A 24816-nucleotide genomic window follows, 5' to 3' on the forward strand; every position below is an offset into this window, starting at 1 on the left:
ATATGAGGATACCAATGAACTTTCTCATTTCTATCTCATCTGTGGGAGTCCATTTAAGACTGCTATTGCGGCTCAATCTGGTTTCTCGCAATACTTTACTGGCATTTTTGTTTGTCCCAATGACCATCATTTGAATAATTTCGTCAATAAGAAAAGCTGAAAAATAATCTACAGACTTAGCATTATTGGCAATATTTAAATGATACTTAGAAATACGATTAAAAGGAAAATCATGTTGCCTACCTTTGAATTCAGTCCATTAATCGATCATCACTTCACCGTCATTTACACCAGAACCGTCACTGTTCACATCATTGGTTTCCATTTCCATGGCAGACTCACCTTCACCATCACTACTTTAATGCTCAGATTCGCTTGGTAAAAAGTCCGGATCTTCATCCGTGTCGTCAACACTTGAGCCACTAAGATAAACTAAGTTTCGCTCACTTTCAATGTCATAAGTATCTGGTTCACTCGACATTGGACAGTAAAAAAGTCTTTGAATACGGTCATCACTCACATCTCTATTACACATGATGAAGACGTTTACTCAAGTTTAGTTCACACTAACCAAAAAGAAAAGACTACACATGAACACTAGTTATTAGCAGACGTAAAATAGATTTGGCGGGAATGCTCGTCGTGCAATGCTAGTTACAGCCACAGAAAAAGAATAGTTGCGCGCGCAGGAAAGTAGATAGCTGTTTATCAGCTGCTTCATCTAATACCCACATTGGTGGACGAAATACTCGTGCAACAAAGAGAAAACAAAAGACGGTCAGATCTGGCCGGCAGTAGTATTTTCAATACAAAATTAGAAAGAAAAAAGTTGTGCCGGCCAGATTTGGCCGACGCCGAAATTCCATTATATTCAATAGATTTGAATGCAATTTACACACAAAAATTACTATTAATGAACATAGCATTTACAGTAGGTAAATAAAGTACTTGTCCAAACTTGGCAATTACAGAGTTGGGCAGTCAGATGAGCACGGCCTTTAGAGGTAGTTTACTGCCCGTCACATCTGACCCTCATGGCACAACTATGTTCTCTAAAACCTCCAAATGTTTTAATATACATTCTCATATATTTTAAAAAAAGGTGTAAAGATTAACAAAAGAATTATCTTTTTAAACGTGTCTGAGAGAAATCTTTTAGGCATGTCATTGTAGTGTATATATTGAAGATAATTTTAAATTAGTAAATGTTAGCTCATTTAGGATGAAAATTCTGAACGTGTTGCGTTAATTTGTTTAAAGTCAATGATTTAAAAAACGGTGTTGTACAGATTTGAGGAGAATTATAGTCTATATATTTTAATTTATACCATATATGTATATTATAGTTTACTAGTGGTTGACTGAGATCAACAAATAACTTTCGTATGTTTTGTGGCCGAACTGAAAGCACTTGTGATTTACAGTTTTAAATCCCTTCAGTACTCTAAGTGTACACAAAGAATCAGTTTACAACTGTCTTCTTGAAAACCTCCAAATCTAGGCAGGCAGGCAGGCAGCGGGTAGGCTGGGACTCATGTCCCTTCTGAGGTAGATTCTCTGCAACAAGCAGAATGCCTATGTGTACGTCTAGCCCCAAGTGTGGTTATTGTTGCATTAAGTCGTGGGGAGTTGTTAATTGTGTAGTTTTAAACTTCTGTCGCTTTCGAGTAGTCTGGTTGGTTGAGTAGTGAAGTGATGAGTTAGTTGGTTTTTGTTGTTCTTTCTTCTAGGGTTGGGTCATCTAGTATGACTTTCAGTTGTTGGATTTTCCACGGGTGGACGGCTTCCCTGGTTACCCACTCCCGGATGTGTTCCCACGGTGATTCAGCTGTCACTGCATACATGGCTCTCGCCTGGCCTGCGATGTATTCATGCAGGCTGGGTAGTCCTGCAGACCGTAGGAAGACCGTGTTCCTGTCAAACCATAGTGTCCGTCAGTTGGTGGAGCGTCCTGTTCTGGAAGACTTCTAGTACCTCCTTGATCGTCTTGGAGGTGTGTGAATACCAGGCTGGAGCCGCGTATGTCACGTTGGGGCGAACTATCGTTTTGTAGAGCAGCAGCTTCTTGTTGGTAGGTAGTCCGGAGTGTGGTCTCAGTAGGGCCGACAGTCCTTGACGGGCGGCCATTCCAAGGCAGATCCTCCTTTTGGCGGCAAGACCAGTCGGTAGAGTCCTGTTGAGGACGACTCCCAAGTATTTGATGGACTTAGTCCACCTTAGTGGGTCCCCCTAAGAATCATTGAGGAATTTTTGTGTTCATTTCTCTGTTTTTCCAAAAGGTACTGTTAAAATTCCATATCGAAATGTCAACGAAGCCCCCCAGTTTAAAATAAATTGTGTGAAAACACTCACAACTTTGTGCATTAAGGTTTGTTTTATTACAGTTTATAAATTATATTTAAAATGCTTTGCATTATTTAAATATAATCTAAATAAATCGTCAGTGACGCAATGTGGAGTAAAATATATATATATATATATATATATATATATATATATATATATATATATATATATATATATATATATATATAATTTTTTTTTACTATCAGCATTACATTATTAATCAAGCACTGTTTACTTAATATTTAAACAATTTTATATGTTAGCAGTTCTTTCAGCCAATTTCTCGAACTATAGCTGAAGGTGTTAACAGCTGTTTAGTGCCAGTTTAATTTGGATTATGAAATGTAAAGACTACGTTTTTTCTGAATTTTAAAATATTCAGGGTAAATTTTCTTATATTTTGCTTCACAAAAAATTTCTATCGATTTCAATGAACATTTTACAAAAGGAATTAACCTAAGTGATCCAGCCGTTCTCAAGATTTGCGCTTAGCAACACATTTTGCGATTCATTTTTATTTATAAGATAAGGAAATTATTACAAACACATGATAATAAATCGACATACAGAAATATCTCACAATGTAACTGTGTTGCCTATTGAGACAATCGCTTATTAAATGCGTTTTGGGAAAGGTCCAAAAAGCAAAACTTAAGTATATTATAAGATAGTATAATATTCAAATTCGTTTAATATGTTATTGCTGCCATCTATACGAGTATAAATAGCATATCGTACTTGTCATTACTATTTAACCCTACTACGACAAATGATATTTACTTGTGGATATACCAAATACTAGAATACATTTTGTTCTGTACCACGGTTAGCGGCAAAATACTTTATTTTTAAATTGTAAGTTAGTTTCATGAAACCTTGTAGGCAATACTTTAAAATTCTAATACGCAGACTTTTTTTGTATCTAAGTAATAAACATATCAAATTTAATATGTCCAATAGGGTTAGCGTGATTATTAAAAATCTAAAAGTTTGGATTGAAAATATAAACTCAAATATGATTAGTGAAGCATTAAAGTTATCTTATTTCATAGAATGGTTTTTAGAATTTCAAAACTCCACTATTATATACTAATTAGCAATATTATAAAATGTCATTTCTAATAGTTTCCCTAGATCTTGTATCTAAACACTATTATTGTAGCATAAATATCGTAAATTTAGACATGTAAGTATCTCATTATAACCTTTCTAATTATGTTTTATTCACACGTTTGTCACATTAAAATGTACGTGTTGGGGTAATCAGATAACAAGCGTTTTGTTTAGTGTTATTAATAGGTGTGACGTCAGCAATATAAGGGACGGGTGAAACGAAAACAGCAGTGTACGTAATATATTATTTTATATCCATGGAAACAAAGTAACATTTATAATTTAATGTTTTTATATAATTCTAAAGTGTTATGTCGCCTCACTTTTCAAACTTTGTTCAACTCACAGCTAGTCGAGGAAGTAGCACCAGGAACACGATGTGATGGCCATAAGCAGGGCCAGGATTTACAAGGATGAGTTACTTTAATTCAATATTAATCATAGATTTACTCGCTATTTTTCCTTACAAATAAGCAGTTTACATCCTAGTTTAGCTAGTATTATTTACAACACATAATACCGCGATATTTCATATGTAGTGCTAAAAAGTACTTATTAAAATATAGTTAATAAACGTAATTGTTGTGTTTTGTGTAAAAGCTACTAATTTTTGTTTGATGCTATGTATAATCCTCTTAGTACCCAAATAGTACAGGGAGAATCAGATTACATTATTTGGTACGAGTCAGTCACTAACATATGTACCGTATGACGATAAACACCATTGGGGGTGGTGACTTCTGAGGTCGTAGTAATAAATACATAGAAATACAAAGTTTACTTATAAGTTCGTTTAATTACGAAAAACTTATAAAACACCACTTTTAGATGGTAAACCCCCGAAAAAGTTATGTAATGCACGTTCTGCCAATTAGAATATACTAACTAAAAAGTATGGTTATTCTAGGTGGGCCTAAAATATCCAATTTTCTATTGAATTATGCGTACGACGTTTTACTTTACATATACAATAATATTTCACTTACCTTCGAAATAGGTAGACTCACAACCACGGGTGTCGGCGTCTTGGCCGAGACACTTGAAGCTGTAGTCTAAGAACGGTTATTTCTAGAAGTGGAGTAGACGTTGGGAAATGGTAGCCATCTATTCAAACAACACGTGAAGATACATCATGCTACGTAAAACTCGCTAAAACAATTTTCGAGACGGTATTAGCCATTTAATGATAACAAATTACTATTATACACAATGTGCTCGTCGCCATAAGACGACGCCACAACCTTTATCTATCTCCATACAGCAATTAAAAGATCTTCAAGGGTAAGTTACTTTACTATTCACATCTTTACTTTACGTTACCATTTCATTTTATACGTTTGGCATCAAAGGGGCTAATTTAATAATACGAAAAGATAAATTTTACTTACGGACAAAGCGCGCGATGTCTGATCGGTTACGTTGTTGGGCTGCTATCAAAGGTTTGAAGAAAAAATTCATACGCGTGCACTTTTAGGTAGTTACTCGCCAATTATTTAGTTCCGGAACATTGGATGTAAATAATATTTATATTATTACTGGCTGATTAGGTTGCGAATATTTACCATTGATGAAATTTAATTAATCTAATTTACGGTACAAGAATATCCCCCCTGTTTTGATTTTCGCAACATTGCTTGGCCTCTTTACTTTAAACATATTCTAAATAACCATACTTAATTAAAACCACTTTTATTCATTACATAAATTCAAATTCATCCATTAACAATACGATAGCGCGGGTTTCAAAGTTTCCTATCAAATCCGCCAAGTTAGCATGCCAAATGCAGTTCTATGACTGCTCGCTTAGGTACCAAAAATAGAAATCAATTTAGGCAAACTATTTTCATGCAGTGCACGTTGCAGCGTTTTAGAATTTGCGGGTCGTTGCAAGATTAAGGACATTAAGGGGCGATTAAATTCGTGAACAAGTGTAGTGTCAGTGTTTTTTATATAGGCGTTTCACATTTCATACTTCTTTTTTGCATTTCATACCAGAGTTTTGTGTTATAGTGTTTTGCCATTAAATACCCTGAGAATTGCGGGACAGTTACCAATATGGGATCGAATACTTTGGAATGAAATCGTTCCCCATCACCGTGATGGCTAAGTCTCAACATTTCTTATTAATACTCATCACTCTTAATTTCATTGTTCATACTACTTCCTATACATCTTAAATTCTACATGAATTTTAACACTTCAAAATATATCCACAAAAATTTCAAACTTCAATTATTTTGACATACATACAAAAAGACTGGACACAACTTTTATATTTGTTTCCTATATTAACAAACAGTCAGGATCAACTTTGTCTCTTTCTTTATACTAAGTCTATTTACAAATTCTTTTTCTATATTATCATTTCCCTTGGACACATTCGTTAAAGAATTCACCAAACAGTTAACTTCCTGGATTTTTATCTTATCTTTTAAATTGGCAGCAAGTGGTTCCTTAAGCTAGGGATGCTACACAGTTTTTTTTTTATACAGAACAGGTCTTTATTTGGTTTCAGATCTACAATATGGAACCTTTTTTACATTCAAAACATTTCAGTGTGTTGTTAAATACAAAGTTACAGAGGCTTAAAAAATATAAAATTCTATAAATTACTACATAGTTTGTGATAATTTTGCCACAAAAACTTTTTCTACCTTAATGCTTAGATAGTGGGTTCTAATCCATTACTAAGGAATGCATACTTTAAGGGAGTTTTATACATTTTGCTTGAGTACTTTTGTTATATTCTGTTATGTGCTATACTTCTTTTTACATTCACAAAGCATATCCTTTAAATTGTTTACAACAGTTTCCGTGAGAAAGATTAATCACCAATTAGATCATTTAGCTTCCATAAATTAGATAAATCATTATTGAAGGATGATTAAACATTTAATCAAAGGCAGCAACACCTGTGCTTTAATTATGGGCGGTGTTTAAACTTAATTGTATATAGCCTAGGTCATGATCCCAATTACTATGACAGGTTGTGATAGAAACTACGGTAATAATGTAGATATGTGTTCTATTATGCCTTTTCTGATTCGATTTACATTTAGCCCTGTAAGGCGCTAGTGTCAGTGACGGTGTTCAATAAAATTCTTAAATAAGAAATTCTTTAAAATACAGTGATGTAAAATATGCGGCATTGTCTGACACTATTATTTTAGGTACAGAAAGATGTTTAAAAATATGCGGCTCTAATTTATTACATAATTTCTGGCACATTTTCATTCCTCAAAGTCGATTAGCCATTGAAATTTACTGGCAGGCATCTACAAGCTACAAGTAAATATAATTGCTGTTTCTAGTTCTCACTAAGAGGACTAAACGATCTATGAATAACTCAATCCATATTGTTCTTTAAATGTCCACAGATACTAATTCGCTTCATATTTTCTTTGGCACACTTTACTCATTTACTAAACCATTACAATCCTTTCACTTTTGCATTTATAATTTCGTCTAAATCAGGTCTATAAAAATTCTGATTAATTTTTTCTTTGCGTTTCTAGCAATGCCTAAATGGACCTCCTATTAAAGAACTGTGGAAGAATTCAAATACAAAATCAACTAACTGTACAGGCTATAAATAGTCTTAATCTTTACTTTTTACATTTCTTTTGTAAATATGTTAATTGTTATTTATAAAAAACATAAATTGGTTTTATTGCTTTTTTACAGATTTGAATGATTTTTCTGAGTTTCTTTATCTTGGAAGTTGATATTTTTCCTAAATCTTTAAATGCTAATGGCCAAATCATTAATTAACATACCACAAATTATCCCTTGTTATTGCACTTATTTATTTATCTGCTTTTTAGCTTTAGCATTAGATGTTGGTTTACATGTTTGCCTTCCGGGAGGAGTTTGAATGGAAGAAGGAAATCGATAATCTATTTTTTTATCCTGGTCTGGACCGTTCCGGCAGTCACTGGGGCTCGGATTCAGCTGTTCCGTCGACTCGCACCTCAAACATACGTGATAGGGCAATCTGCCAGTGCATTATCGGTGGACTTTTAAATTCAACCTCAAATGGCAATTATAAATCATCTCGATCCACCGGGCAAGTCTTCCTTCTTCATTTTGTGTTGAGGACATAGGATAAAGCTTGGCTTATCAGTTATTAAATCTTAAAAGGTTTTCTACTTCTAAAAAATTCGTACATTTTTTCTATGCAAATATAGTGCACTCAAAGCTTCTTTTTCATAAACGTATATTTTTAATCGGCATCAGTAAATTTCCTAGAGTACTTAGGCTTTTGGCTTTAGTTTCTTTTTGGTCGTTTTCCGTAACAAACAACCACATGCGGCTATTCCACTAGCATCTGTCATTACTATAAATTGCGTTGATAAATCGGCTAACTGGAGTACAAGGAGGATTCATATAGCTTTCTTTTTATACTTTACAAACGAATCTTGACCATATCACTTGTCCAAAAAATTTAGCGTTTTTCCTTCTTAAACGATTTAAAGGATTACATAATTCGGCATAATTATTTATAAATTTTGAAAAGAAATTGGTCATACCTATAATAAATGGGAAATTTGTTTTGCGGTTCTTAGGCGGCATAAATTCTCTTATACTCCTTGTTCCGTCTGGGATCTATAGTTACTGTATTATTTTTTTTTAAGTTCCCCAAAACGGAGATTTCCTCAAACAAAACTTGCTTTCTTAGGTTTGCCGTTAAGCCATGTTTTGCTTAAGTCTATTTACTATTATCTTGACATGTACTCAAATGCGAATCAAAGGTCTTTACTGTACAACTATGATATCATCACAAATTTTTTTCACATATTTAAATTTTATATTGTCTAGGGACTGTGTCAAGATAGGCGGACAATACAGCCTACCATCAAGTAAACCAAAGGGTACTCGTTTTATATTTATATTTCCCAAATATAGTGCTAAATGAGGTAAGATCTTGACTATCAGGTGATAATAGGACTTGCAATTAACTTGTTCTTAAAATCTATTATTGATAAATTATTTGGCTCCACTAAGCTGTTGATAATAATTATTTAAATCACCAATGGGAAAATCAATTTTCTGATAACTTTTTATTTAATTCGGTATAATTGACTACAAGTCTGTCCTTTTTGGTTAAAAAGCTGGGACTGGAGTAGGCTGAGAGTACTGGGTTCAATTATTCCTTGTCCATAACCAATCCTGTTATTTATTTTTTTTCATCTTAATTTACACGTTGGAGGGCTCATAAATATGGCCTAATAATTTACAGTGGGGGTCATTTAGAAACTAATCTCACTTCCAAATCTAGAGGTTCCTATTTTTGGATTAACAAAATTTGGAAAATCTCCTATAAGGTTTTGTATCTCAGCCTCAGCTCTAGTGCACCTATTTTTACATCAATGCTGTATACTTCATGTCAAAAAGGCTTTCGTCTGACATTAGTTTATTTTATCATTACAATTGAATTTAAAATAACATGAATCTCCATCAAGATCTAAAGTTAATTTGCTATTAGTTATAAATGGGTTTCCCAATACAATGTCCCATTTTAAATTATCCAATACAATTAATTTTACTTTCCAAAAAAATTTAGAAATTTTTATCTTAGCATAAACAGTAACCAAAACATTTTATTTCATTGTTATTTGCAGCAAAACATTCTATCATCTGTTTCATTAAATTTAGAAAAATTTTTATTCAACAATAGGATATTTTAAAATTCTTTACTAATTATGATCTTTGTAGCATCCAGTATCTAATAAGCAGTTTGTTTTTACATTTTTACCCACTATAGCTTCCAATTAAAGGAATATTGTTTACACTTTCATAACATTTAGTCTTAAATTAGGTTTTCTATTGTTTAATTTACTCCAATTTTTAATTTACCTTACCAAGACTCTACATAAAATAGTGTTTTTCTTTTCTTACAGTATTACTATTTATAAAATTATTTTCTTAAAACTTCTGAAACCGGGGAGGGATATTTTTATGTGTTGTGTGTTAATACCTCTTCCCTATCGACTAGTATTTTTGGATTCCTGTAAAATTTTGTGCTAAGTGACCAGGCCTTTTCTCAATGAAACATAACTTTGAGTTTTTGACATAGGCCTACTTTTTTTCTAAGTTTCAACATTGTTGGTGGGTACATGTTGTTAAACATACTGTCTTACTCATATTGTCCCTTAAGTTATCATTAAAGGGTTATATTGTTACTAGCTATACAAATCATTTTCCATATCTGTAAAACAACATGGGATTGTTTTCAAAAATTAACTATTATCTATCTGTAGGCTTAATACCTCTTTTTATACAAGTTACCAGTACTGTTCACTTATGTTACACAATAAAATGACTGAGACTCTTTTGATGTCATAGATGTATTCATACAGTGGCTCATCAAACCTTCGTGGCACTATAAACTAAATCTAGGTTCAGTCTTTCAAATTAGGCCTACACGGGATAAAAGCCTATTTAAAATCCCTGTGTAGATAGTTGACAATTTGGCATGACAGACTTACACTGTTATTATTTTGGCTAAAAGTGGTCCTTTTGATAACATGGTAACAATGCTAAAATTTCATTTTCTGATTGGCTAGTTTCACATTTTAGTTTTAATAAAGTTTTCAAAAAAGTTTATTAGCTCAGGTATACTAAGCACATTTGTTACCTGTAAAAATTTCTTAAATATAAATTCTACCAAGGGTGTTTAACTTATTAAACATAATTTCAACTAGAATGGTTGGACTAATACAATCATTGTTTGCAATTATAAATAGGCATTATAGGCAAAGTGGGGTACTGGCAGTAGGTGTGTTTTTGTGGTGGGTGTACTGAAATAGGGCCTATTGTCTTTAAATGCCTGTTCCATTAGCATCATCTTGTTCTAATGATTCATTTAAGGGGAGGCGGTACCCCCCTAGTCTTTGTAATGTTTAACATTAGGTACCAATTATACTCAGAAACTAATGGACCAATCAACCTAATTTTTTCTATACAACATTTATAGGTTATTTAAGCAAACTACGAGTTTTTTTGGTGCTTGTATCTTTAATAATAAATTTTTTTTTTGATTTTTTTTTCAAACCCATAATTGAAATATCAAAATTGGAATTTAGAATATTTTTTTTAGGTACCTAATTATATTAGGAGGCATCTCAAAAAAACTCAGTAGGTGCCAAAATACATATATAAATGTGTGTAAAGTTTCCAAGTTGATAGTCCAAGTAGTTTCTGAGAAAACGTGTACATTTGTGTGCAAAAAACTGTAAAAAATGTACAATTTGCGGGAAATCGCAAAAAAACGAATATAATGATATTTAGCTATGTTATATACTATTTTTACCTATATATGATATTTAATTGGTTTTTTATAATTAAATGTGATCTTTATATTAATAGAAATAGGCTATATATGCTTTTTAATATTTAGCATTATTCTATATTGAGAAAATTTGTATATCAAAAAGTAACGCGATGGGGGCGCGAGGTTAGGCTATAGTCATATCGGAGTGACAAGATACATACAAAAAATTAATTTAGGCTATATTAGTTCAACATTTTTCAGTTTAGAAATTACATCTTATTATGAGAAATAACAGAGAAAAATTTTGAAATAGAACTTATACCAGCCACAAAGTAGAGTAAACAATAACAAAACTTATAGAAAAAAAACATGCAATCTATTTACCGTAGCATTAGTGCATTCCTGGATCATATGCAGGCTACTCTTCAAAATCCCTCCTCAACTCCTTCTTTTTAAAGATTCCTGGTTTGTCTCCTTGCTTGTCTTTGAAGTTCACTTATCGGCATACAATTTGCTCGTCGCACTCGCTCGTAGTCAAAAACTTTCATTGCGTCCAATTGCTCCCTTGCAAGGTTCAATGCCTACTGCTCTAAGGCATTTTGCATTTTGCTTATGTTGCCATCATTAAAAGTAGAAATAGCATCATAAGCACCAACTCAAGTGTGTTCAATGTCACCAAATCTTTTTTTGGCCACTCTAGACCAGATGACATCTATTGATTGCTTTCATTGACATTCTGCAGTCTTACCGTGTAAAACATTTTCGAAGAAGGTCAGGATTTGCTAAAGCCTGAAAGATGGTTTCAAGGTAACATTATAGCTGAAGGAATGCTGTTTCTTATGAGAATTTGGCTTCTTTTAGTGTGATTTGCATTGTTGTATTTACACCATGTATTTTCTCCTGACGGGCAAAGGCCATGCTGTGGATTGTCCGTCCGTCGAAGTTCATGAAAATATTTGGACCAAACCGCTGCCTTCATGTTCTGTAGGTTATCCAGTATTTTTTCCTAATAGCATTTCCATAATAGTGATAGTTCGTATAAAGCTGTGATCAATTAGATCGCATATTGTGTCACAGTCTAAGCTCTTATGTCATGGTTACTACTGCTCACATATTGAGTGTTTGCCTAAGACCCCATCAACCCCACCCTCCCCCATCGCACCATTTCCTCACTACCGCCTAAAGACAGAAAGTGATTAAACGAACTATCCTTTTTGCACCGCGCCGCCAAGATCCTTGTATTGAAGCCTTCCAGTAACTCTAGCCCATAGCCTAACCACACCTCACTCGCTCTTCTTGTACACTAATGCGCCTAAACTACTGCACCCCCAGTTTTCCTGTCTATTTCCACTTCACCATTTAAGGTTTACTGTCTGCCAATAGTTTTGAAAATTTTTGTCTCTCCAATAACCTAAATAATCTAAAGTACACTAACTTCTATATCTTTATTTACTGATCGGTTGAAAAATAGCTAAGGCTCCATGCTCGACTTCCATACCTCCGACTCGTGAAACGCACCTCTTGGCATTCTCGCTTGTTGCCTTCTTGATATTTTGCCGAAAATACCCGCGCCGAAACCGCCCCCCACAGAACAAATAGGCATCATGGTTGTTGTTTGTTCTAACAATTACAAAATCTTTAGATACCACTTCTCTTGTTCCATAACGTTTCATGTGGTTCAAACATTGTACAAGTAACTATTACGGTTTTTTAGAGAGCTAAAGCACACGCCGTTTGCCAAAAGTTGCCCATCCAATACCTACTTTTAAAAAGTTCCGCGTTCGTTCTTTAACTAAGGTTTTATTTTCCTCAAATACAGCCTTCATCCACAGACAGAGTTTCATGGATTCATCCACATTACCTGTTTAGCCTTGTCTTTTAAAAATCTTATTATATCGAAACGGTTTTGTTGGTGGTTGCGGAAAGATTTTTTTTTCAAATTTTTTTTTTTTTTTACGCCACATAACATTTTGCCTGCAAGCCATACCTTTCCCGATAGACTCAGTCCATACAACTTAGTCTATATTTACATCTAATAGAGTCTTTTTTTTCTATTTAATATTCCTAGAACTATTAAATTTTTTGTACATATTTACAAATGGTCAAACAATAAATCTCCATCTCAAAAGCCAGGCCAAAATGCTTGAGCAGCCACGGCACTTGTAAAACCACTTTTCTTGCAATTTTTACAAAGTGATGAACTTAAAAAGTGATCTGATAAAATTTGACATGTTAATAATTTTTCATTGTCATAGTTTTCATACTAAATTAAAATCTCATTACTTATCTATGTTGTATTTTATTTGGAAAGAGCTTGACTGAGATTGTGTTGACTTTTCAGGCCTAGGGGTAGACTCATCTTTGACATCACAATAGGGGCTTAGGTCTGCTGGATTTCTATTCCTACAACCAACTCCTTTACGGGGTTTAGATAAACTTACTTTTAACACGGAGCATATTTATATCATAACAAATTGTTAGCAATAATAATATAAAGTTACTTAACTAACTCATCATACTATCACTTCACAAAGCACCAAAAACACTAAGCAAAAAAACAATAAAACAACACAGTATATAAGTCAGATGAGCAGAACTCAAAGCTGATGAAATAGTAGTTTGTTCAGGGCCTGCCAACACATCAAAAGCAAATTATAGCACACAAAAATAAAGGTCATATGTATAATAGTAAATGTGTGAATAAACGAAAGCGCTGTCACAACATTTCTTCCTGAAAACATGATGTAAGCATATTTTAAAACTTTTTTTCTGTATGTTTACAATTTTCAATTTACATGTATTATATAATTCTTTGTGTGAGAAAGCCGCTTAACATTTTAAAAAAATAAAAAAAAATGTGAAATAAATATTTTTTGGGGGTACCGCCTCCCCTTTAAATTGGATTCTAACACTTTAAGCTGTTCTAGGTTCACTGTGGTAGCAAGTTTTTAGCTAACTGTTGTTTCAACATTTACTAGCCTACACTTTAAAGCTGTTAAAGTTTCACTATGTACAGAACTTAGTTCTAGCTGGTTGTACTAAAATGAACATGGTTTTATTATTAAATGTTTACACTTTTCTTGGAATTTGGTGAATTTCTAAAGGTGAATAGCACTGTTCATTCACTGCACCCTTGTTCTCAATAATCATACTTTTTCACTGAGAAGTTTTACTTCTGATTGTGGTCTCTTTTTATATAGGCTACTAGGAGTAGGTAAATTATTGTTTCTCAAACACTGTCTTAAGGACTGTCATGAGTTCATTTACTGTACTGTACCACTATTTAATTTTATACACATCTTAGATATCAGTTCAAATCACCAACTCATTTTAGACAATTATTCTATTTTCAAATGACAGGAATTGTGGCGTTTTTCACCTCAGTTTCACCCAGTTGAGGCAGACAGTAGGCACATCAATAGCAGAGTGGCGCAATAAAGTTGTGTACCGTATGACGATACACATGGGGGTGGTTGACTTCTGGAGGTCGTATTATATAAATACTAGAAATACAAAGGTTTACTTATAAGTTCAGTTTAATTACGAAAAACTTAAAACACCACTTTTTGAAGGTAAAGGAAAAGTTAATTGTAATGCCATCGTTGCATTGCCCAATCTAGAATATAATAACTAAAAAAGTAGGTCTTCTAGGTGGGCTAAAAGATCCAGATGTTTCTATTGTATTATGCGTATCGACGTTTTACTTTACAAAAAACTAATAATATTACACTTCCCTTCGCAAATAGGTAGACTCACATCACGGGTTGTCGGGAGTTTGGCCCGAGACATTTGAAGATGTAGTTCTAAGAACGGTTATTTCTAGAAGAGGAAGTAGGTTGGGAATGGTAGCCATCTATTCAAAACAACACGTGAGATACATTCAGCTACGTATACTCGCTCTTAAAAACAAAATCGTGACGGTATTAGCATTTAATATACAATTTACTACTTTATATCAATGTGCTCGTCGCCATAAGACGACGCACAACTCTTTATCCATCTCCAATCAAGCAAATAAAGATCTTCAAGGGTAAGTTACTTTACTATTCACATTCTTTACTTTACGTTACATTCATTTTTACGTTTGGCATCAAAGGGCTAACATTATTAATTTAATAATACGAAAGAATAAATTTTATTTTACGGACACAACGCGCTGCGCGAGGGTCTGATCGGTTACGTAGGTGGGCTGCTACAAAGGAGTTAGAGAAAGATAAAAAATTCTCATACGCGTTTGCCCAATTAGGTAACGTTACTCCGCCAATAATTTAGGTTCCGGAACATTGGTTGTAAAATAATATTAATATACAGGCTGATTAGTTGAGATAATTAACATTGTATGAAATTTAATTAACTAATTTACGGTACACATATATGGAAGTTTTCTCGTAGTTTTATCAAATATATATATATATATAACTGTTAATGAGAAACATTTTCTTACTTGTGTTTTCCAGCAATCTTTCTAGCATTTGTAGTGAGCAAGATATTCGTAATGAGTTTAAATTAGTCAATGCTTTTTATTTAACATATAAAAACAGTAACAAATTGTTGTTTAAATGTTATAATTCAATAATTTAAAAAACTTAGTGCCAAAAAATTTTGAAAAAAATATTTTCTAGAAGTTTTAACTCCTTCTAATAGTTATAGAAACTCATGCCAGAGCTCTCTTTCGCATTACAAGAAATAATAACGGGCCAATTTAAATTATACAGTACTAGGAATGTCTAATTCGATTATATTACTACATTTAAATATTTAAATTTCTCTTTGTAACTGATAATAATGAAATTTCTGTTTCATGACGAAATAAAATAAGTAGTTTTGGGGAATTATGCGTCAGCTAAACATCTAAATCGAGAGGACACCCTGCCGGTGTGCTGAATAAACGTAGCACATATCTTCTTTAGCAATTTGTGTTATACAAAAGCATCAGTACATATTTAAATCCAGAATCCAAAAGGCAGAGCTCCGAGTACACCAAACCTCTCGAAAACCAAAAACGTGCACATGAGCATGTCTCGTATCAAAGCAATGCTGTTTGTTTTCTATGACGTTCGAGGAATCGTGTATTTGGAGTTTGTATCAAAAGGAAAAACTGTCAACGCAGCCTTTTATCTGGAGGTGCTTGAGACTGAAACGCCTGATCACTCGCATCAGGCCTGATATTAAAGTCATCTTCAAGCTCCACCACGGCAATGCCCCCAGCCACACGGCCTTCGACGTTACTAACTACCCTACCCATAACAAGAGCCCCTTGGTGCCCCAGCCTCCTTACAGCCATGACATAGTTCCTTGTTTTTTTTTGTACCACCAACTGATGAGAGAGCTGAGAGGAAAACACTGGGAGTCGGAGCACTGTACATTTTAAAATAATTTTTGCATTGTGTAGTAATTTTTGAAACCCGAAAATTCTCTATCAGTGCACTCGTAAGGAGTTTTTGCTTACGAGTAAAAGAAAGAATCTTAATTTTTTTTACCTCAATAAGATACATTTAGTCCAGATAATCACCAATTTTATGTAGTATAGTATTCAAAAACCGTCATATTTACTCCAGTACAATAATTGTGCATACAAAAAAAAGAGTTGGCGCAAAAAACTTCCTTGCGCAATTTTATGCTTGCTATTAATTTGAATATGTCCCGTTTTACTTCCATATTATGACGAGTACTTGACATGAAACTACTCACTTTGTTTCTTTTATGTAGACTAGGTATTAAATAGAAGGATTTTGATAACCTTCACGAACTCAATGGAATCGTTACCATCACAGGGATATTAAAAGGTTACACAACAATGCTACAAAAAGTGTCGCCTAAAAGGGGGCGCTGAGGTTTTATGAGTAATTTCTAAGTCCTGCATATAACTAACTCTCGGATGATAGAGTTAGCTAAAATATAGCCATTAAAAACTGTAGCTAACTTGATGTTTGAAATATCAGTGGTCATATTGCAGATACCTTTTAAATGGTATCATGCTTTGTATTTAAAGTTTAAATATTACAAGCTTCCTCTTTTGAGTCGCTGGAGCCCAGTTTATTTCAATAAGTTATCCAGCAAAAATACCGCCCACCACTCGAGGGGCTGGTTAAATCTCACCAAATTTGGTCTATTGAACAGTAAGTCACTTTTGGATATCAGGTTTTTGTCAATGTCGGCAATTAATTGTAAATGTTGGAAACATTTATTTAACTTATTTAACCTGTATATCTTATTAAACGAGAAATTTAGGTAAATTTAAATTGACATTAAAAATACAAACAATATAATACAGAAGTGTTTTTAACCCAGAAATCGTAGCTTTATAGAAGTCCCATACACGTACCGTCATACTAGCACAAGAAATTACAAATTAGCTAACCCATAGTTGTTAAATATTTGTGGACAACAATCGCTAAAAGAAAAGTACACTATTCGGCTTGAATTTACATATTTGTTACTTGTATAAAAGGGGAAATTATAAACACTTAGTATCACGTGATGTAGCGTATAGATAAAAATTTACATATTAACGCCATAAAATGCGTATGGCATAAAACCTCAATATATGTTTGATCATTAGATATAAACATTAAGTTTTTTGCACTTTCAAAATTAAAAATGAATGATACGGACATTTTCATAAACCTATATGCTTCAGAACTGTAATGCAATACCTCTGCATAAAAGGTAGGATAATCTGGTTCAAGTTTTTGTATAATAAAGGTACATGAAATATCATTAGAATAATTCTTGATTAACATAGGCAACATGAATTTGGATTTCATTGACGGTGGGATTTAAAAGTACAATATTGCAGACTAATAGAATCAAATATGTTGTAAAATATATTTAGGTTTTGTAGATGTGGCTGTATCAAAACATTTCATGTCAAAGGTGTTTCTGGGTTGCATTTTGAAACAAACATTTTATAAATAAGTTTATTTATATATTTTTACCCATACAATGTACGACTTTACAATAACATAAAATAATTGTGATGCTTCTCGGTGGTGAACGTGGCGTAAGACGCGCCTGCACAAGTCAGGATTAAAAGAAAATAAGGAAAACAGCTGAAACATAACCAAAGTTTAATATATTCAAATTATGCATATCCATAGAAACAACAAGATACAGGATTTGGTCATTGGTTTTTCGATAGTACAGATTATTATCAGAATTGTTATATTTGGAACACATTAGGGAAACTCCTCCAGGATACATTATGGCCAGGACCAGGATCAGAACATACAGATGAGTTACTTATATTATTTTTTTAGTAATCACAGCATCTCCTCCTCGATTTCTCACCTAACAAAGCAGTTTATACATCCTAGTTTTAGTGACAGGCTACCTGAACAGTTAAATTTAGTGACAACACTAAAGTAAAAAAATTGAAATAGGTGTTATTTTGTTAGTTTTCCACCAAGGTATATTAAGGTTGTCATAACTTTCTTCTAAAACTGGAAAATTTGTGTTTAAGGCTTTTTATAATCCACTCTGTACCGAAAGAATAAAGGGTAATCGTTTTGTAATTTGATATGTTTATGGATTACAACAGAGTGGAATTGGACCTGTTTTACGTAATTGATATAAAATCAAATTTTGTATAAGAGAAGCATCCTTTTACTTATGTCACACATCTCCTAGTCTAACGTATTTTTACTGACTAAATATTAAAAGCTAAATTAAATTATAGTGTGCTGGCTGAATAATAATAATATCGATGCTCCATTAAATTATGTTAAACTGTTTAAATTAAATATTAGAAAAACAGTAAAGGGTAGTTTTTAAAAGTAAATTATTCTATAACTTATATCTTTATGAATTAGTTACTGAATTGTACACCAGAACTCTCTCCTGTCGAGGGTAAAATCACTCACTTTATTATTGGACTCCATTAGGGCTTTTATAAATAAAATATTTAAGCATTACATCATTTAAAATATTCTTTTGCTGACAGTAATATAATACCTGCAACTTCACATCTATTAGGCACACGTTAAAGAAATATTACTAGAATATGCCTTGCAAACATCTTCTACTGTCTTGGTAGTATGTGTTTACCGACTCAGTTATACCACGTAAAGGGTCAGAGTTTGATTTCCGAATCGGACGCGCTATTTACTAACAATAGTCTTCATATACACGGATGCTAGTTAAGAATGTAAATTTCAATATTCTGAGTCAACCGTTTTTATAACTAAACGAGTGAAGTATTTGTATAATAATTATATTTTCATATTTTAATTAAATGTTGGTATAACTTAAATAGTATTTTAGACTACTTGATTTGAATGTTAAAAATAAAATAACATAATGAAATTGGTTTCTTAATAAAAAAAGAGAATGCATTTGCTGAGAGACTTTACGTCCTGTGCTGATATGGTCAGAGGCCTCTTTAAGCACAAAGTCAAGTATATAGCAGCTTATATTTTAAACTTCTCTAATATGTTTATAGTGATACTGAGCGAAATACCTTATCTATACTTGAATATGAAACATATTTTATCTTTTTACATTCAAATAATAAAAATATCTATGCCGTAAAGTGCGCAGTAAAAATAAAATTATAATTCCTTAACGTACAGGAGAGTAATCATTGTCAACTATGCAATAAATATGGAAAATAAACTAAGCTAGTGTGACTACCCTATTGGTGTTAGGGTAGTGGTTTGAACATTGACAAATGGTTATGAAAATAGTTATAGCTTTCATTTTATCAGTCGTGTACAGGAGTTATTAATACCAAACAAATCTAAGTAAAATATTTTAAAATTAAATTAAAAGTATTTAATGTTTAATTTCACAATAATTTTTCAAATAATTCATTGCTTTATATTAACGTATCAAAATAATATTTTTCTTCCTCTAAGGAACTATAAAATTGCAGTTTAAATGTACACTGGACAGTGACACAAATTCTATTTAGTTATAACGCGATTGCAATTAACAGGTTTTATACAATGAGGAATATTATCTTAAACAACAAATAACTTTTGCATATTTTTTGACCTAACAAAGAACTTGAGATTTTCGTTTTTAAATCTTGTAAGTGTACAGGTAGAATCAGCTTACTATCATTTGCAACACATGGGCCAAGCTATATACTATTCGTTCACACATATCTGATAAAAGTGTAAAGATTACTTGAAGAATTATTTTCATATATTTTGTGAGCTAAAAAAGAACTTGAAGTGCATGTATATAAATCCTTTCAGCACTCTAATTGCAAAAAAAGAATCAGTTTACAATCATTTTTAACACATCGCCCAAGCTATATACTATTCGTTTATACATATGTGATAAAAAGTGTAAAGATTAATTTATGGATAATTTTCCTATATTTTGTGAGCTAAAAAAGAACTTTAATTTGTCTTTTTAAATCCTTTCACTACTATAAATGTACAAAAAAAATCAGTTTACAATCAATTTCTACACATCGAACAAGCTATCAGTCAAGTCAAGTCGCTTTGACTGGGGGGGTGTATCCCCCACATCTTTCAAGGCCTCTGCCGGTTAGGCTTTTGCCTTGTGTCTCGAGGGTCAAAGCCCTAGTAGCTTTCGCTACCTGTCAGTGGGGTGAAGTGTCGTGGTGCAGTCGAAGTTGTAGTCGATGTCATCAGTCATCCATGGGAAGACGCAGTTGGGGGACCTCCTTAGCGCGAAGCTCACGGATGTGATCCCACGGTGAGGACTCTGCAGCTTCCTCAAGGCTCGATGTCAGGCCTTCTACGAAGCTCCTGATGGTAGGGACGTTGGACGAAGCCCTGACTACGGTGTTCCTCTCGAACCAGGGCGACCCAGTGGCCCGCCGGAGACACACGCTCTGGACAGCGAGCAACTGCCTCCTTGCGGTCTTGCAGGTGAGGTGGTACCATGCTGGGGCCGCAAATTAGAGCACTGGTCGTATCAGAGCCGTGTAGAGCAGGACCTTTGTCCTGGTTGGTAGCTTCGTGGAGTTGAGCAGGGGGCCGATGCTGCCGAAGCCCTTCCTCGCTTGGCCACAGATCCTCTAGACGTGGGGTGTGAAGATCAGCTTGGAGTCCAGGAGTACCCCCAGGTATTTGACTGAAGTCTTCCACGGTATGTCGTCGCCGTTGAGTGACAGGTGACGGCCGTCCGTTTGTCTCCTAGTCCTCGTGAAGTTTATGGCTTCACATTTGTCAACGTTGACCTTGATCCTCCACTTAGTCAACCAGGGCTCCAGTAGGTGCAGCTGCCGCTGGATGTAGAATCCTGCCATCCTCAGGTTGTCAGAAGTGGCCGTGAGGAGCGCATCGTCCGCGTACAGGAAGAGCTGCACTCTCGGAGCGACCGGAAAGTCGTTTGTGTACCACAGGTACAGGATTGGGCCGAGGCTGATCTCTGTGGCACACCAGATGTCACTGGGCGGGTCGTGGAGGTGGATCGGGCAACGCTGACGGAGAAGGCCCGGAGGTGGAGATAGCTGCGGAGCAGACGAAAAATCCTGCCAGGCAATGGAGAAGATGACAGCTTGAAGAGCAGTCCCTCGTGCCACACCTTGTCGAAGGCTTTGCTCACGTCTATCAGGACCGAAGTGGTGTGGTGCTTCCTTCTTACAGCTCCGGTGATGTTGTTCAGGACTCTGCGAAGCTGAAGGGTGGTGGAGTGGCCGGTGCGGAAGCCGAATTGTTCTGTCCTGATAGACGTGAAGAACTCCTCAGGGAATCTCGCCAAGACGATCTTCTCCAGAATATTGGAGAGCACAGGCAGGAGGGAGATCGGCCTGTGGTTCTCCGGGAAGAGAGGGTCCATGCCGGGCTTGGGTATCATGATCACCTTGGCATCCTTCCAGGTGGTCGGGAAGTGAGCCAGGCGTAGGCATGAGTTGAAGATGCAGGTGATCGTGACGATCACCCAAGCCGGCAGGTTCTTCAATGATGGAGTTCCTAAGGAGTCCGGGCCAGGGGCCTTCTTCGGGCGAAGGCGGCGAATGTGGTCTTGCACTTCAAGTGTAGTCACAGTGGGCGGTAGGTCATCTTCGTCAGGTTGGTATTCCTCCAGGAAGTTTTCAATCATTTCGCACGTGCCCTCGTCGTAGACATCCGCGTGTTGGGAGAATTGGTCTTCCATGGTGTCGGCGAAGGCCTCTGCTCGATCTCCAGGGGAGTAGACAATACCACGCTGTCCATGAAGTGGTCGGTTGGTCTTTTTCTCCCCTCGAAGTGCCCTGGAGATTTTCCAGATGCCGGCGACACCACCGTCAGCTTGATGTTCCACAAATTCATCCCACGCAGCCGCTCTGTGTTCAGCCAGGAGACGAGAGCACTTCCTGGCCTGGCGGTTGAAGGTCTGCTTGGCGTGGGGACATCGGGACTGCTGATACTCCCTTCGCAGTCTGCGACGAATGCGAATCTCCTCTCTCAACTCCTCGGGTAGAGGTGGAGTGATGTCAGTCCGGGAGAGAGGTAATGACGAGGCCCTCATAGCTTCTTGGAGGATGGAAGTCAAGTCAGTCTAGCTGGTCCGGTGACTCGGCAGGAGTTGGTGGTGGCCGATGTCTGTCAGCGAGGTGGATTGCAAAGTGGTGCCAGTTGATCTTGGTGGGACGAGTAGGAGGATATGATGCCGCTCCGTCGTCCGAGAGGTCGAAGACTGCAAACACTTCGATGTGTGCGTCCAGCGAGCCAGCTAGACCGATGTCCAGTAGGTCCGGGAGGTGCCGTCCATTGTGATTGTAGTGCGTGGGCTCCTCAGGTGTCAGTAGTTGGAGTCAGTTGTCCAGGAGTCGTTCGAGACTTCTGCTGTTGGAGTTGGTGTTCAGGCATCCCCAGTCCAGACGCTTCGCATTGAGGTCCCCAGCAACAAGTGCAGGGGAACCAGGACGCAGCAGGGCATCAAGGCAGCGAGTTTGCAGAGTGATTCTAGGTGGATTGTAGACGGAGGCAATTTCCAGTTCGGCTCCGCTGTAGTGGATGGCAATCCGGATGATCTCAGCTCCTGGTGGCGGACAACATGTCCATGAGGCGTGACATCAACGCCACTATGTTGGTCAGCTGAGAAAGAATCTGATTTAGTCTTACCTTGAGATCTGAGACAGGAGGGAAGCTGGGTGAGAAGTCGGCGTGATGTTTTGTGTGGGCGGCTGGGCTTGTAGTTCAGGGCTGGAAGCAGTCTTAGGTGACTCAGCACGAGATATCGGTGTGGGCCTGGGTATTGCTGGTCTGGCAGGGGCAGGAGTATCCTCGATTGTTGGGTTCTCTAGTTGATGAGAGGCAGGGGGTTGACGTGTCTCGGAGGTTGAGGTCTTCAGAGTTGAACGAGAACGAGCCCCCCGATTTTCCGGCTTCCGAGCTGGGCGATGACGGCGACGCCTTACCATCTCGAAGTCGTCTTCCTCCCGGTTTTCAGTGGAGGGCTCCGCGGTGTCATCTACGGTGGCAGGAGGGGCAGGAGCAGGAACTTTTCGAGGCTTAGGAGGCTCAATCCTGGAAGGTACAGGTCTCTGAACCATCCTGGCAACGGCAGCATACGAGAGCTGCTTCTCGTTTTTGAAGGTGACACACCCACGGTAGTTGGCAGAGTGGGCTTCTCCACAATTGCAGCATCTGGCTGGGGTTGAAGCTTCCTTCGGGCAGGGGCTGGACAGATGATTATCACCGCATCGTACGTAGCGGAGCTCACGGTGGCAGTGGCTGGAGCCATGCCCAAACCCCAGGCATCGGTGGCACTGGACTGGTCCACTTGGCCTGGTGTACTTCCTGACCTCCAGCCTGCAGAAGAACAGAGTCCGGGCGGTGTAGACATCAGTAGGAGGCCGGAGCCCATCGCCTCCACGGAGGGTGATGAGCCACAGGCTGGTCGGTTGTCCACGTCTGGTCTTTAGGAGCTTGGCCTCCACGATGCTTAGCCATCTCCTTGGAAAGCCTCGACGATCTCTTCCGGCGATAGGGTGGCTGGGAGACCTTTGATCACCACCTTGAGGAGGCGCTCAGTGGTCATGGCGAAAGTGTGGAACTTCAGCCCCTGTTCCTGTAAGTACCTTTGTAGTTGCCGAAAGTGGGCCACGGTGCTCGTCTTCAGCCGTAGCGTCCGAGCGGTGCAGATTGCCTCCAGGTCGCCCCCAACCAGCTGTTTGATGGTAACAGCATGGCTGGCCCATCCTTTGGGGACGTCCAGGATGATGGGAGGAATGCGTGGCCCTCGATCGACGTCCATGTCTTCGCCTGCGTTGGTGTCCGTCTGTCGGCTTTTCGGCGGAAGAGTCCCTGGAGCCGCTTGTCGTTTCCGCAGACCCGCGGCGGGACGGCCTTAAGTTCCAGAGTTGGCCTCAGAAGTAGTTGGATCCATCAGCTGGGCAACTGGAGCAGAAGTCCCCGGTGGTATTAGGTGGCCTTTGGAAAGGCATTTTTGGGATTCCGACAAGCGTGGGTTCCCCTGGCACTTGGTCGCCGCACCCTGGCAGCTCTCGGGGGTAATTCCGACTTCACCCGGGCCCTGTTCTCCTGTCCCGGGTGACACGGCGTTGCTGGGTTGAGATGTAGTCGGCAGGCCGTGGATGGTCTCCAATGGGCTATCGGAGGTCTCCATCAGGCCGTGGGAGGTCGCTGGGGTGGCAGGAGTCGCAATCCGGGCCTCTTTTTTAGAACAATCAACCCTAAAAGTCGAGGTGGATGCTTGACCAGTCAGTAGTCCTTTATTCATGTAAACTTTATGTAGGCTCTTGTTTTTCTTGATTTTTAATCTTCTTTGATCTTCTGAGTCTGAACTCTCTGAACATTCTGAGGGTGAGTAGTTCTTGTCTTCATCTATGTCATCACTATTATCAATCAAATCTTTGAAAATATTAAAACTATTTCTATTTTGCTGATCCATTGTTTTATATGTAAACAGATTTTCCACTACACAGTAACGGTTAATTCAGTTGAAGTAACGTCTCTGCTATATACTAACCGTTCATACATATCTGATAAATAGTGTAAAAATTACTTGGAGATTTAGTTACTTAAATATGACTGAGAGATATCACTCAGGCATTTAATAGCAGTGCAATATTGAAAATAATTTGGAATAAGCCAATGCTAGTTGACTTAGGAATAAAATTCACATCCTAATGTCATTTAATTGTTTTTACCCAATAA

General features: G+C 36.8%; 1 protein-coding gene across 1 annotated transcript; it reads right to left on the reverse strand.

The window, feature by feature from the left end:
* Window positions 1-1700: 1700 nt before the first annotated feature.
* Window positions 1701-24379, reverse strand: LOC124371205. The gene is made up of 4 exons (XM_046829535.1): window positions 24166-24379; window positions 22759-22936; window positions 2006-2173; window positions 1701-1914 (listed from the first exon to the last, which is right to left on the reverse strand). Exons 1-4 carry the CDS (start codon window positions 24377-24379, stop codon window positions 1701-1703), a joined length of 774 nt encoding a protein of 257 aa, XP_046685491.1.
* Window positions 24380-24816: the final 437 nt, after the last annotated feature.

The sequence above is a fragment of the Homalodisca vitripennis genome, unplaced genomic scaffold, assembly GCF_021130785.1.
Source record: "Homalodisca vitripennis isolate AUS2020 unplaced genomic scaffold, UT_GWSS_2.1 ScUCBcl_1037;HRSCAF=4149, whole genome shotgun sequence".
NCBI lineage: Eukaryota > Metazoa > Arthropoda > Insecta > Hemiptera > Cicadellidae > Homalodisca > Homalodisca vitripennis.

Bases quoted from the DNA above. Each gene is read 5' to 3' on its own strand.
- LOC124371205 (XM_046829535.1), bottom strand. From the start codon at position 24,379: ATGAATAAAGGACTACTGACTGGTCAAGCATCCACCTCGACTTTTAGG. The intron at 22,937-24,165 runs GTGAAGTCGGAA...CTCATCAACTAG, and splicing joins GACAGGAGAACAGGGCCCGG to AGAACCCAACAATCGAGGAT. The intron at 1,915-2,005 runs GTATTCACACAC...ATGGTTTGACAG, and splicing joins ACATACGCGGCTCCAGCCTG to GAACACGGTCTTCCTACGGT.